The 14339-nt window shown below is 40.1% G+C and overlaps 1 protein-coding gene across 12 annotated transcripts in view; it reads left to right on the forward strand.

Annotated features, from left to right (window-relative positions):
* The window catches only part of foxp1b (forkhead box P1b), a 142219-nt gene that overhangs the window by 94658 nt on the left and 33222 nt on the right, over positions 1–14339 (forward strand). For 10 of the 12 annotated variants that reach the window (XM_026306075.2, XM_026306072.2, XM_026306076.2 and 7 more), the window contains 2 exons: positions 12622–12759; positions 13029–13133. In XM_026306075.2, the coding sequence (XP_026161860.1) occupies positions 12622–12759; positions 13029–13133 (243 nt within the window). Of the gene's footprint in view, positions 1–5077; positions 5333–12621; positions 12760–13028; positions 13134–14339 lie in introns of those variants that run through there. The other 2 variants (XM_026306084.1, XM_026306082.2) reach the window with 2 other exon arrangements.

Here is a 14339-nt window from a genome sequence, read left to right on the forward strand (position 1 = left end):
ATTTTAATTGATTCACTTAATCACTGCTTTAGGCTTGCCAAGATTATCTAGCCAAAATTCTAATCTTTGCAAATTGATTGATACACAACATGAGATAATTCACAGAGCATGTGGACATAAACCATTTAAACAAAATAAGTGCACACAGTTGCTTTCAAACTTGTGACTTAACAGTGTCCATCATTGAAGGGCTAGTTTAATTTTATATTTGCTTCTTCTTGATAAGAAAGCTAAAATTTTAAACTTCAGCTGTTTTTCATCAAGATTGTAATTGCCGACATTTTTTTGCTGTCTTTGCTTTGTTACCTTTGAAATATGCTTAAACATAATGTGCTTTAACCAGAATAGCTTTCTTGTTGCTCAGTAAGGTGGCTGCAACAGTAAAGTCCCTTAATTCATTAGTTGTGTGTGTGCAACTCAGAAGTACTTGATCTTCTTGTTTGTAAAAATCTCAAGGTGATACTGTAATGAAATCTTATTTTGACACGTGCGTCGCTTTGAGGTGATACAGTCTGTCAGGAATGATCAACACAACACCAAGCCCGATGCTCGCATGGATCCCCGGGATCAAGCCGTCTCTTTTACTGCTTGTTTCCCTTGTCATATTGTAAAAATGTATTATGTGTACTGTATAGATTAGAACCAGGTTTGGGATAATCCTGTCAGAATGAAGTCATCTGTCCCAGTTCCACGCAGCCAAGCAAGCAGAGACTGGGGGGGCTGCTGTGTTGGGATCTCTCTCCCAGCCAAAACGATGGCTGTCGAATTGACTCCAGTCACAACGCTTCAAGCCACTTTACCATTTTCAGGACTCTCTTTGCATTTGAGGCCTGATGTTTCCCTCCAAGCACTGAACCCTCTCAACCCTCCACACCGCTTAAACACACACACTGACGCACCCCCCCCCCCCCAATTTGTTGTATCTTTGTGTCATCCTCTGGCGCTATATCTTGATGTCAAGCGTGTGTTGTTTGGGATGATTCACATGCCCTTTGCAGAGGGGGAGAAGGATGGATGGATGCACAGTCAACCATAGCATTAATAAACACTAACAGCTATACAAGGTGCAGTCAAATCAGAATCAACTCACAAAGCAGTTTCTCTTTGGGTGTCGTCGCACACTTTTGACAGCTTGGCAATTTTCTGATTCTGTTTTCACTTTTTGTTAGAAGAAAGGAAGAGAAATACTGTCTCAATCAGACAGCATGAGAGAGATGCAGAGACTGAAGGGCCTTCAGCTACATGAAGACATCATGTAGACTTGTATTTTGTATTTGTGTTGGACACGTTACAATAAACCATCATAGTGCAAAGCCTAATCATCTATGTAGCTACACCCAGCTTACAAAAAATGTCATGTCTTAGTAATTGATGATTGTTGCACTTTAATATTGCTTTATTAGCTGAAATAAATCCATGTGAAAGTAGTCAGAAGTCACCAAAGCAATTTTATTGGACAGAGTTAAGAAGAGGACAGGCTAACAAATAATTATTTAATAACACCACAGCAAATCTAAGCAGTTAATCATAGTGGTTAACTGTGCTGTAGGTTTACTATGTGGCCTACATTGAGTGTCTTCCTTAAAAAGTTATGACAGGAACCACCCACTGACAAATTTGTGCTCTTAATTCTAACAGTAAATCGTGCATATTTGTGATTACATATCTGATTGATTACAATATTATGGAAACTTATATGCAACTTCAGATTTAGTGTTGAAGTTATTTTTACCTCCACAGTCCTTAGAGAGTCATTGTTATTGCTCATTATAATACTGTGTGCTGAGTTTCTATGTGTTTCAGAAATTCCCCCACCTCTTTAAATTAATGTTGCTCAAACCTAAAAGTGTTCATGTTTTGACTAAGTGAAAAACCACAGTAGACGTACAAGCTCCATTATACACTGGCTGGCATATCACCTCAGGAAATATTTTGCAAATACAGAGTTCACATGTGCTGACTAATGTGTTCATGAATGCTGAAATTAAAAGTAAATAACCAAACCCATACATATAATAGACCAGGAGCCACACGGTGACTCAGGCGTGGCTTACTGTAACTCCACTCTGCTTCGGGTGATAACCTCATTCACTCTAAATATGACTTATTCCAAGTATCAGAGGGAGTATTGTTTGGTTGCAAATGTTAAAGTTGAGTTCACCCTCATGTTATAATAATCAAAATTTTAGAAGTTTTATAAAATGCTACACCAACAATAAATAAAACTAAACCATTTCATTTCATTTAGGAACAAGGGTACAGATAAATCATATAAAATAAATGCAAAAGTACAACAGAAGCCAGTGTGTTAAACTTTTATTTGGTAAACTATTAAATTGGCCTAGAATGGAAAAACAGCAGATAATCACTGGTTGTGTATCCTCCACTTCAGAATGTAGGCCCTTTTTGATCTGTGCCATATCTAAGTATAGTCGTAGCTTTGAAAACTCAACTGATAGGTTGTTTGGGTTTATATCTGTGTGTATATCTGAATAGTTTTCTCTTTTGACGTTGATAGAAAAAAATGTACAAATAAAGAAATATAAAGATAGAAGGATCACACATCATGGATATTGACAGAAAGTAGAAAGTATTTTTGTTAGCTTGGTGATATTATATAGAGCAGCTGTTATTTATATAGGTCCCACACCTGCCCTGCTGACTCCCTCCATCAGTAAACTATGATTTACTTTACACACACACACACACACACACACACAGGGAAACAGACTGAGTTTATTTTCTCATGACAATGGTCCAGGTCACCAGAGGCTTTCAAGAAGAAAAAAAAATGAGTGTAGTTTCGTATTTTCCTCCACTTCCTCTCTTCTTCTCACCTTCTCTTTCTCTAGTAGCAGTAAGACACTGGTTGGCATGCCGGCACAGCTTATTCACTGGCTGTGTTAGTGTTTTGGGAAGGCTTTGTAATTGGAGCCAAGTCGTTATCTTTAGCCAGAGCGGAGTAGAGCTCAGGCCAGACCAGACATTAACTCATACTTTCACTCTAACTCAAGCAGGAAATGGGAGTATTTTATATGTCATCCACTCTGTCATGAACACAGTCGCTCAGTACTGTCTGTAAACCATCACAGGGGACACCAGTTCAAGGCTCAAGGATATTGATGTTTCTCAGCACGCAAGAAAAAAATCTATATAGCGTGCACATCGACACATATGTGTAATTATTTTACATAGCGCAGGCAGAGATGCAATGGATTAGAAAGACGGTGTGTGAGAGGAGAAGCTTGAACTGTGTGTCTGCTAAATTTATCATGAGGCCTTTGGGAGCGTTGAAATGAGAACAGTGGCCTATTACTGTTAAGAAGGTGTTTTATTGAGAATACGCCGACATACCACCCCAGGGAGAGTGCTTGGGGAGAAGAGTGTAGCCATAGCCTAAACCACTTTGTGTGTGTGTGTTAAGTGTGTGCATGCAGTTGTAAGTGACATGCTTGCATGTCACTGTCTCTTTGTGTGAGCCATTTTGAGGGTGTCACATAGAAAATAAAAGTGCCTTTTCTTCTACTTAATTATTCACTGTGATATGTATGGGAATTGTCACTTTTGACACTTGAGGTGTCCCAGTCAATAATTTATATAGGTCAAGTCGGCTTAGAAGAGCTCATTGTTAGTTATTAGCAGATGAGAGCAGTGGCTTGTTATGCCGGCTCTCTGTTTATTTTACCAGTGTGTTTGTGGACTGGAATACATCCCATGAACAATCCTTCATCCTTGGCCAAGGATTTATAACTGTTGATATGAGCTGTGTTAGTCTTCTGTGTTCAGTTCTGTGTTTATTGTCATGATAATTAACAAAGTGAGGTGTTAATCTTGCCTCATACCTTTCCTCCAAGTGTGTTGCACAACTTTTTGACCCTGATTTTATTGTTATTACCAAAATAGGTTTGATTATTGAATTTCTTTACGAAATACGTACTTCAGAATAAAATCCACACACGATTAACATTGAAACAGATATTAAATGTTTATTTAGAAGATCAAAATATATATGTTTTTAAGAGGCGGGCTTTTCATTCTGCCCTCTCTCTCCTAGTGAGTTCAGTGAGATCTCCAGTAGGTGGCAGGGTCCTGTTCTTTCTTTTTCTCTTACTGAGTGCACATGGGTGTTAAAAAGTGTGATGATATCATGACAGCTAATTGCTCTCATTGGGATGGAGCTGGATAGATTGGCTGGTAGCTGGTGTAATGTTAGCTATTAATGTAAGTGGTTTTAGCTTGTCTGGGACTAAATTGTAGGATAAGTGTTAAATCTGGAAACAGTTTATGTACACAAGTGGTGTGTGTGTGTGTGTGTGTGTGTGTGTGTGTGTGTGTGTGTGTGTGTGTGTGTTTGTGCATGTGTGTGAGTGTGTGTATGTGTATTATATCTTATTTATTATATCTTACTGCAACAAGTTGCGTGCTGTGGTGTAAGTATATGCACATTTTTATTATTGGGGAAAATACAAGGCAAAACAAATTGGTCTCATAAACACAATGTTTTACTCTAATATAACATACGTGCTATTATAGGAGCTTGGGAAATTTAAAAGGAAGAAAAAAATCCAAATAACTACAAAGCTTCTGAATTGTTTGTGCATTTGTTGTTTTCAGCATGTGAAATGAGTTGTGTCTTTGTTCCGGCACTGTAAACATTTCCATTTAGCAGAACAATAAAGGGGCTGATAGCGGGGCCAGTTTTCTTTCTTTCCGCTGGATAGCTGTGTTTACTTATCTGTTGTTTAATTAAAGGGCCTCTTTTCTTTAGGCTCCCATTGTTTCAATAGCACGGCCGGAGTCCCTGCACAGGTCAAAGGGTTAACAGCCGTCAACTGTGCCTTTTTTTTTTTTTTTTTTTTTTTTTTTAAAGGGGCCCCCCACACAAAGACATGGGCTCACCTGCAGCACAGCCCGCGGCTCCCTATTGTGTGGCCCCATTTGAATTGATTATGTTTAGAGGGCTGGTTGTGATTGGTGGAGAAGGGTGTGGTTGATTGGATAGTTTTGTATCTTGTCAGCCAGGGAGCAACCTTTCGCGTGCAATCTGTCTGTATCCCGAGGAAGGTTGGAGAGACTCCACAGCACAGCACTTGTTCTCAGTTTCTCTGACTGCCAGCCTGTGTGCCTCTCTCTCTCTCTCTCTCTCTCACTCACTCACTCACTCACTCTCTCTCTCTCTCTCTCTCCCTCCCTCTCTCTCTCTCTCTCTTTCTCTCACTCACACACACTCACTCTCTCTCGTTCCCTCGCCGCTGTGCTCTCCGCTCTGTTTCACTCCGCACCGCATGGCCCGGCACTCTGTTTACCCTGCCAGCTAAATGGAGTTTGTCAGGTTTGTCAATATGATTGATTTCTGTGATTTTGCTAGCTTTCTTGTGTAAAAACTTGACAATTTAATTTGACCAGGGAAAAGGAGAAAAGGAGGCTTATTGTCTGTCTATCATTGATGTTCTATCATTGTAACTGGTTAATTTTGTCATGCAGTTTGTATGAGAGGAGCAGTTACCCAGCGCTTACTTTGCCTCAGAGACACTGACAGTTTACCACGACAGGAGAAAGCCATGAAATTAAGTGTCATGTACCTTGTACTGTATTGGATCTCACAGGAAGATTGTATGGATTATGCTCTTTTTTTTTTTTTAATCTGTGTGTTGTGCTGTTGATGGTTGTCAGAAACTGACCTTTTCACTTTCAGTTAATAGTTTCTCTTGCTTTGCATGCTTATCAAATACAGAAAGTGTTGCGTACAGTATTGGATATCTGTTCATTTTCATCACATTTCTGACTGTCATTTCACAGTTTGTTTGTTTAGTTTTGTTTACTTTGCTGATAGTGAGCCAACCAGTTAAGCAGGATCCTATACTTTACTGTTTGGTGTTTGAATTATGTAAAGTTCTAAGAAAAACAGGAGACAGGTTTGCCTTCTCTTTTACATTGTTGTTTTTCCTCACAAAGTTCCTGGTAAGTTTTATTGTTAGAACATTGCTGGTAAGGCATTTAAAGAAAAGGGCAGAAGGGATTTTATTTTTTTGTTACACATTAGGGTTTGCTGGTTGTGTTTTTTGTGATTATTTGTTTTTCTGAGTTAATGAGTGATGGTCAGACTTTGCTTCCTCTCAGGCGATGGCCTGGACTAATTTTCATTCTCCTTATGGTGTCACAGTGAATTAAGGCAGAGGCTGGCATAGCTCTATATTTGACACCGTCACCACAAAACCACATTGGAGACATGCTGTCACTCCAAATGTCATCGCTTCATATCTTCCTGAAAAGTTTGAGCGTGTGAATGTTTTTACGTGCTTGTGTGTTTGTGTACATCAGTGCTTGCAACCAATTGGTTGCTGGATAGATTTAGGTGGAAAAGTTGTGACAATTTTTTTTTTCCATTTTCAACTATGAGTTCTATTTGACAGCCTTGAGGATTTACACAGAACACAGCTATTAACATTTTATTGTTTAATGATCAAGTATTTTTGCTAAAATTTTAGGTTCTGTTAAGAAATACACTCCTGTAACTATAGAGGTCTTACTTTTTCAGTGTTTTTGTTTTTGTCTCTCTGCACTTACCATTTAGCTTAAACAATTTAGATTGCAGTGTTTCAGCACCTTGTATCAGTGCAAAAAAAAAAAAAAAAAAGTGAGTGCCTGAAAGAAAGAAGAGATGGAGGAAAACGGTAGAGGATCAGACGGTTGAGGAGGCGAGCAAAGCCTAAACAGGCCAGTGTGCACCGTAATGCCGTGCAGCTGTGCTGAGACTCGCAGTTTGGGAGAGCTGGAGTGCGAGCTGATTGGGTTGACAGTTTGTAATCAAAGTTGATTTATTGTTCATTAGTAGTGCATTAGCCCTTTCAGGCAGGGGCATTATTTGTGCAGTGGCCTGTCAAGGCAAGGGGCTGCCAGCACCTGTCATTTCTAAACCATGACACAGGCAACCAGATATTAGATGTGTACCTGGAGAGGGGGGCGCGGGGGGTAGCCTGCAGAGCCCCACGGTTCGCTGGGATATCCTTTACAGGGACGCTCTTTGCTTTGTACTGCAGCAGACAGGCAAACCGGAGAGGAGAGACAGGGGAATAGTTTAACAGTGATATAGTGAGCCACCAGCTGCTCTCCTCTGTTATTCCCCAGTTTTCCTAACTGAAACATGTTTTTACTTGAAAAAGGCTATCATTCAGTTTTTAAGGGTCATTACTGCACGGAATATATGCATCGCTGTTTCAGATAGAAAGATTAACTCTACACTTGAAATGCCATGTGTTTCAAAGGGTTGAGATGGTAGGATAAAGAGATTACACGCTGTAGAGTGTTTTATGGCAGAAGTTCTTTTTCATCTTGACCTATATATTTTAAAACAATAAGGGACATGATATTATCGGCATGTTGCACCTCGAAAATAAGGGTGGATTGTAAGGGAAATGTGTGGCCATAACCATGTTTGACATGTGCTCATTTTTAGTTAATGCTTAACTATTGCTGATGCAGACTATGTTTTTCTATATGCTTTTAATAATTGGTTGTATACTTTATATGAGTCACAAAACAACGACACCAACAGCGTCAAGAAGCAATACAATTTGTAGCCCTCTTGTCGGCCGTCATGGAAACAAGGATTAGCTTTGCATTGCTGGTGTGCAGAGAATAGAAACAATCTGCACAAGGATGTGTCGGCCATTGTCTTTTGACTACAGTTTCATTTGAAAGGGATTTTAGAGGCTGTGATCTTAATTAAATCTCAACTGACTCAAATAATGCATCTTAAGACGTGCATCGTTGCGTAACCATGTAGAGCTGGTAAACCATAGATCAGGGATCCACAGTTAATACCAACGGTGATCATGGTATGGTTTTTGGGAAGTTGTGTATGATAGTGGTTTGTGAGCCAGATTTTAAAAGTCAGATGCGTGTTACTTGGAAGTACATACTTGGGGGTGTGGCTTGAAAGGTTAGAAAGAATGACAGCACAGGAGTTACATGTCAAAATGTTTAAGTTTTGAAATACCCAACTCTTAATAACAAATATGGCATAAGTGTTATTTTATTGTATTCTTACATCTCTAATCACTATTATAATTATTCTTAGTATTATTATGGTTGTTAAAACATGTTTTTGATTTTTATTAGATATTACAAATCACAGTAGTGGTTTCTATATTATATTATTATATATATCTATAAGTGGTAATGGTAATGGAAACAAAAGCATTTTGTGTGTGTGTGTGTGTGTGTGTGTGTGTGTGTGTGTGTGTGTGAGGGTGTGTGTGTGTACGTGTGTGTGTGTATGTGTATGTGTATGTGTGTGTGTGGGTCACCAGTGGTCACCTGCACTAGTGGCTGCTTCCAGTGTGGGAAACGGCATCCAGCTGTTATTGTTCGGATGAGAGCTTGCTCACTTTGCTGTGCTGTTTGTTTGTTTAAACCCAACACTGGGACCAGCTCTGGCGAAAACCTGTTTGTTTGTAGTCGAAAAGTTAATTAAAAAGCAATCTTAACTTTTGTTTTTACAGTTGCTGCAAATAATTTGAGCTCCAGCCCCCTCACACCCCTACATCAAATACTGATTATATAGTGTATGATAAATGTGACTGTGATTATCCTGTTTATGTGAGCTGTAAACATTTTTAAAAGCGCTTGATTGTGAATAATAGGGAAGGAATTATGGAGGTTTTATCAAATTTGGAATAAGGAGTTATGTCTCGCTTAAAAAAAATGTAATCTTACTGAAAAATCAAAAATTTATAGTTTTATGCACATTTATCTTGTAAAAAATGTCTATATCAATCTATTATTATTATTATTATTATTATTAGTGAAAATTGTATCAGTCTGAATAAACTGCATCCATTTGTTTAGAAGGAAATAAATGCTCTACACCTCAGAGATTTCAATCAATTTGAATGGGGTAATGTTAATATGGAATTAGGCTTTCTAGTCTTGTCAACGACTAATTATGTTCACACATCACTTAAGTACAATAGCTCCCGTGAAATCCTCATTTTGGGGACATTTTTATGCAGGAGATCATAGTCTGGATGGGAACTCGTTTTCTTATGCCACTGCAGGCCAAGGTAAAACAACAGCATCAAACGGACTAGGCTCTGTGATTTCTCTTGGGCTTGTTATTTCTTTTTTACTTCTCAATTCCATTTGATGCCCCTACAAAACAAGATGACCCCAGGGAGCACAAATGAAAATTTGATAATTCTCTTCTTTCTTTTTTTTTTTTTTTTCTTTCATTTTTTTCTTTCAGCCAAGCTGTACCTTTGCGTCCAGTGAAACATCTTTGCCGGTTTCACTGATACTCACCTCCTTGTACCTCATCTATGTTCTTCCTAATTGCATCGGTCTGGGTAAACGGGCAAGCTTATAGCTCCCACAACCCCCCGACTCCTTTTCACCAGGGTTTGACCCCTGACTTGTTACAGGAGGGGGTGTTCAAGCAGTGTCTTCATTATCTCCAAATAAGTGACTCTATTAACATTTTCAGATTTGCTTTTTTTGTTCCTCATTAGATCATCTTATTTTGTATCTTTTCTCTGGAGTAGTGATGCACAGAGGGAAGTTGGTTTACTGCAGGTGTCCTTCTACTGTTTGTGTGAGCATGTTAAGGTGGCGCAGAGGATTATATAAATGAATGATTCCTATCTTTCCCAAAAATAAATATTTTAAAATATGTTCTTATTTTAAATCAAAGTTGATGTGCCTTTCATTTTTAAAAGTTTTGTCATTAAACCTTTACACATTTTTATACTGAATATACAGTGCAAGCAATCTACCGCTCTGCAGTATATGAAAAATATAGTTTTGGTTTTCATACAGTGGTTTTGTGCTGCATATATGTCTATATGTGCTTGTGACAGTTAACATGCCACAGTTTAGATTTGTGTATGTGTGTACGAAGCCAGCAGGCCTGTACTGGTATTGCCTCCAGTCACTCTGCAGCTGTGTGAGAATGTTCCAGGTTTGAATGTTTATGTATGGGAGGCACCTGGAGAGCACCACACCTTGTGTGAAATTCATAAACGTCAGCTATTTCTGGCATCATCAGAATGTCCTCTTTTTCACACCCTCATATTGGTAGAGTAGATTAGAGCTGGGCTCAGTGGATCCCTCCAGTTATTAGCCCAATATGAGTCTCCTTTTAGACTATCTTTAGATGGTGATATATTTTTCTGGATCATCTGGAGTCATGATGTTATCCAAGAGATAAGGGAGTGCACCATATGGGAGCGCTGTAAATGGCGACTGGCGTCCTGTGTTTGCGTTAAATGGGCATGATACAGCAGCCGGGGCAGTATTTTTCAGTTAAAGTGCCCCCCCCCACCCTTCCTCTGAATAGGACCCAGTGTTAGGCAGATTTTCACTCCTTCAGCACAGGATTAAATGGTAGTTGTTACATTGATCAATAGGTTAAGAAGCATACAATCCCTCTTGCTGTTAATGACCTCAGTAGTAATGGGTAATAAAATGGGGGTCTGTAATAGCCTCTTGCTGGAGCTGTGCACAGAGGAAGCTCCTCTAGCTGTACTTACTGTGAGCCAGATGCTCCCAACAAGGCAACGTGTGAAACCATGATGAGATACACACCTTAGGTGTAAAGAATTAAAACAGTTAAATTGAAGGAAATCTCAGCATAATTTATAATGAAATTGGCAGTTATTGAGAGCTGGTTAAGTGTGTAAAAACCTCTGTTAACATGGAAGTTTGCTCTCTCTCTTCTCACCTCACGCTCAATATAATGTGGTGAAACAAAATGATAATACATTTGGAAATAAGACCAAATTTACAACTTTGACACTGGAGTAAAAAAGAGCATGAAAAGTACTGAATAGATTTTAATGCATGTAGGGGGGGTGGGGGGCTTATAATTCAGCCTAATTGTGTGTGTGTGTGTGTGTGGGGGGGGGGGTCATGTTTAGATGAGAACTATATTTTACATCACATATGGTGCTTCCATGTCAGCAAAACAAGGCTGCTTGTTTGACCTTCAGAATACTTCATCAAAATTAGCAATGCCCAGAAAAAAGGACTTCAGTGGATAATGACTGTGAAATTAGGAAATGGGAGGCAGGGGCTATGCAAATGACAGGACAAGTCATGCAAAAGTCAAGACGAACTGCATATTAAGACATAATACAGTGGGGAATTAATATTGCATTTTCCTCCATGCGGCCCTATGTCTAGTAGTAGAAATGAGAATTGTGAAGTGTGTGTTAGTTCTGGGTGGGGCTGAGTTTTCTTGATTATCTTGGGGTTGGAAGAACACAGCACAGTGTAGTCTGGCATTGCTCAATAAAGTTAACGGAGAGCATCAAAGCTGGTCCGTCCTATTTGACATCACTGCCCTTTCCTCTGCGTTAGCAGTACAAGCTGTTCATTATGGCACCACTTTGTTTTTGTTTTATGCTACAGTGGGGAGAATGAATAAGGTGATATGCATGCAGGGTGTGTGTCAAGAAAAGCCCCTTAGTTACTGGACGAGATTTTAAACAGCTAAATTACATTCAGAAATGCATGAAAAATTCAAAGGGGTGTCATTAGCCATAAGACGGCCACACAATTTGGGTAACCTTGGTGAAGACAGACTGTCACCAGTTATGTCCGCTCTATCAGTTGCTGACATCAGTCTGAGAGACACAGAGCATATTTTAACACACATGGGCACATAGATACTGATGTACACAAAAGAACGATCACCAAAACATGTTAACAGCAAAGGCGCGGTACTATCAAGTACATCGCAGTTGCTCTTTGTCATCCAAATGTCAAGGAAAGGAGCTTTTAATGGTATTGCACATCACCGCAGTGAATGGCAGCATCCAGACACACTCTGAGTCCCCTGTGCCGCCGGAGCAATTAAAGCACCCTGACAACTGTGGAGGCTCTTTCAGTGTCACAACAAATCACTTCTTTTGAGGAGTCATGCACTCACACCTTTTTGCTGAGAGTTAGTTAGAGGCCTGTGTGTTCTTTTCCGAGACTCCTCCTCCAGGCACTCTATATTTTTGCAATAATAGATTGCTGTCGACAGCAACTCCAATGAAATGTTCTCACATGACATGTCTTGCGCGTATGATGAGCGAACCACAGCATTTTGAGGCAGTCTTTCACATCCTCAGGTATGGCGTATTTGCCATGTTGTATAAATTGCGAGCTGTGAGAAGCATCAGAGCTGATGTAGATCATATCATATGATGTTGAGGGGATTGTGTGTGATGTTAAAGAATGGACGCTGTAGCTGTTTACTCCACAGGCATGACACTAGCCTGCCTCAGTCTGGTGTGGTGTCATAATGGTTAGAGGGGCCCTAGTGTGTGTGTGATTGTGTGTTTGTTGAAGGGCATGTGGAGATTGTAACACATGAAGGTGACACTTGAGATGAATTCCTAGAACCCGGTCAAAAGCAAAGGGTCACTTTCTTTACACTTCATAATAGAATATATATTTTTGTTGATTTCATTAAGAAGCCTTCTTTTTTCACTTTGAATAGGAACAAGTGGTTATATAGGATAATATACTTTTTGTTTCCTGCCTTTATTCTGTACTGTATTAGTTCATTCTGTACAGGTGTACTCATGGACATTGTTTTTGACAAGTACCTACTCATTGTGTGCATCTGCGCAGGTTCCAGTGTCAGTGGCTATGATGACACCTCAAGTGATAACTCCGCAGCAGATGCAGCAGATCCTTCAGCAGCAAGTCCTGAGCCCTCAGCAGCTCCAGGTTCTTCTTCAGCAGCAGCAGGCCCTCATGTTACAACAGGTAATGAACAACTGTCAGTCATGTCATAAATCACACAAGGCCATCATATGTTTCATAATGGTAGATGTCTCTTTTTGGAATGAAAATCTTCTTGTGTGTAGATGGCATTTCACAAAGAAATATTCACTTTGAACTGCTATTCTTCTGTCCTTTTCTAAGCCTCAAAGACAAAATTCCTCAAAGTATTGAAAATTCTCACAAAACCAACTGCTGAGTTTCTGTGACTGACAGGCTTTGACTTACATGTCGCCTTTCTGTCTATTCTGCAGCAGCAACTCCAAGAGTTCTACAAGAAGCAGCAGGAACAGCTCCACCTCCAGCTCCTACAGCAGCAGCAACAGCAGCAGCATGCAGGCAGCAAGCAGAGTAAAGAGGTAGGCTGACATCACTCCAACCGCCTGCCATTACCAAACCTTTTGGCCAGACAGAGCATGGAAGGCATGTGTGCTCCCTCCCTCAACCCCATCTGCTTCCAGACTGTGGTTAAAGCAGAGAGGAGTGGGGGAGAATCAAGTGCACTCATGCTTCTGATTAGCGTGTCAGACTTGCTGGATAAATGGTAACAACTGGCTGATACTATGCTAAGAATACAGTTTCACACACATTTAAATTATAATAATTATAATATTTTACAGAGTCTGAGCATGATTTTTTTTATCAAAATTTTTTTTCACGTAAACAAATGTCCTTTCCAAGACAGAGATGACCGTTCTTTGAGTCTCATGTAGGACATAGTGAAAGGCAAAAGGGAGAACGTCAGGAACGCGGAGCACATAAATCTGAGAGGCTTTTCTCGGTAATTAACATGGAAATGGCAGAGGAAGAGAAAGCATGTAATTGTGAGATATCAGTGCAGAGCGCTCTCCCAGCTTTGGTGCCTGTGTTGAGTATTTTTCTTTTTTCTTTCTCACTCTCGCTCTCCTTCGCTCCCTCCAGTACGGCAGGGCTCGCTCACAGGCAGCAGCTTAATGTGTGTTAATGACTGGAGGACACAGGCATCACTGTGGACAAAGCAAATTGTTATTGTGTGGTCAGAAGAAGTTCAAAGACAATCTGGGAATTTTTGCTCTTGTCCCCATTGAGTTCCATATTTGGAGAGCAGAGAAAGCATTGAAAATTAAGCCCAGTGTTAGAAGCAGACGCACACACATCCACACGTATGCTTGCGCTCACACGTCCGTGTGCTGTCGAACCTCGCAACTTCAAAGTCGTAGCTCCCTAATTAATGAACTGCGGGCTTCAGTTTGGACAAGTTGCGGCGTGATGCTCCCATAAATCAACATGACAGCAGAGCTCCACGGCCTAAGATAGGGCCTGTCACCAAGTCGCATCTGATGTAAACACTAGAGGAGCAAGGAAGAAAAGATGGGGGTGGGGGGACAAGGAGGTGCAATTGATCAGTTGAATGGAGCATGAGAATAAAAGAGAAAAACTACTTTTGAAGCATATTATGTATGATCACAGGAAATAGATGCAGCCTCGAGAGGCTCTCCCCCTCTGCTGATGTTTTCTTTCTCTCTCCAACACTCTCTCTTTTTCAGTCGCATTTCTATCAGCCATCAAAAGAGAGAATAAGAATT

Source organism: Mastacembelus armatus, chromosome 5 (assembly GCF_900324485.2).
Source record: "Mastacembelus armatus chromosome 5, fMasArm1.2, whole genome shotgun sequence".
In the NCBI taxonomy this organism is placed as follows: domain Eukaryota; kingdom Metazoa; phylum Chordata; class Actinopteri; order Synbranchiformes; family Mastacembelidae; genus Mastacembelus; species Mastacembelus armatus.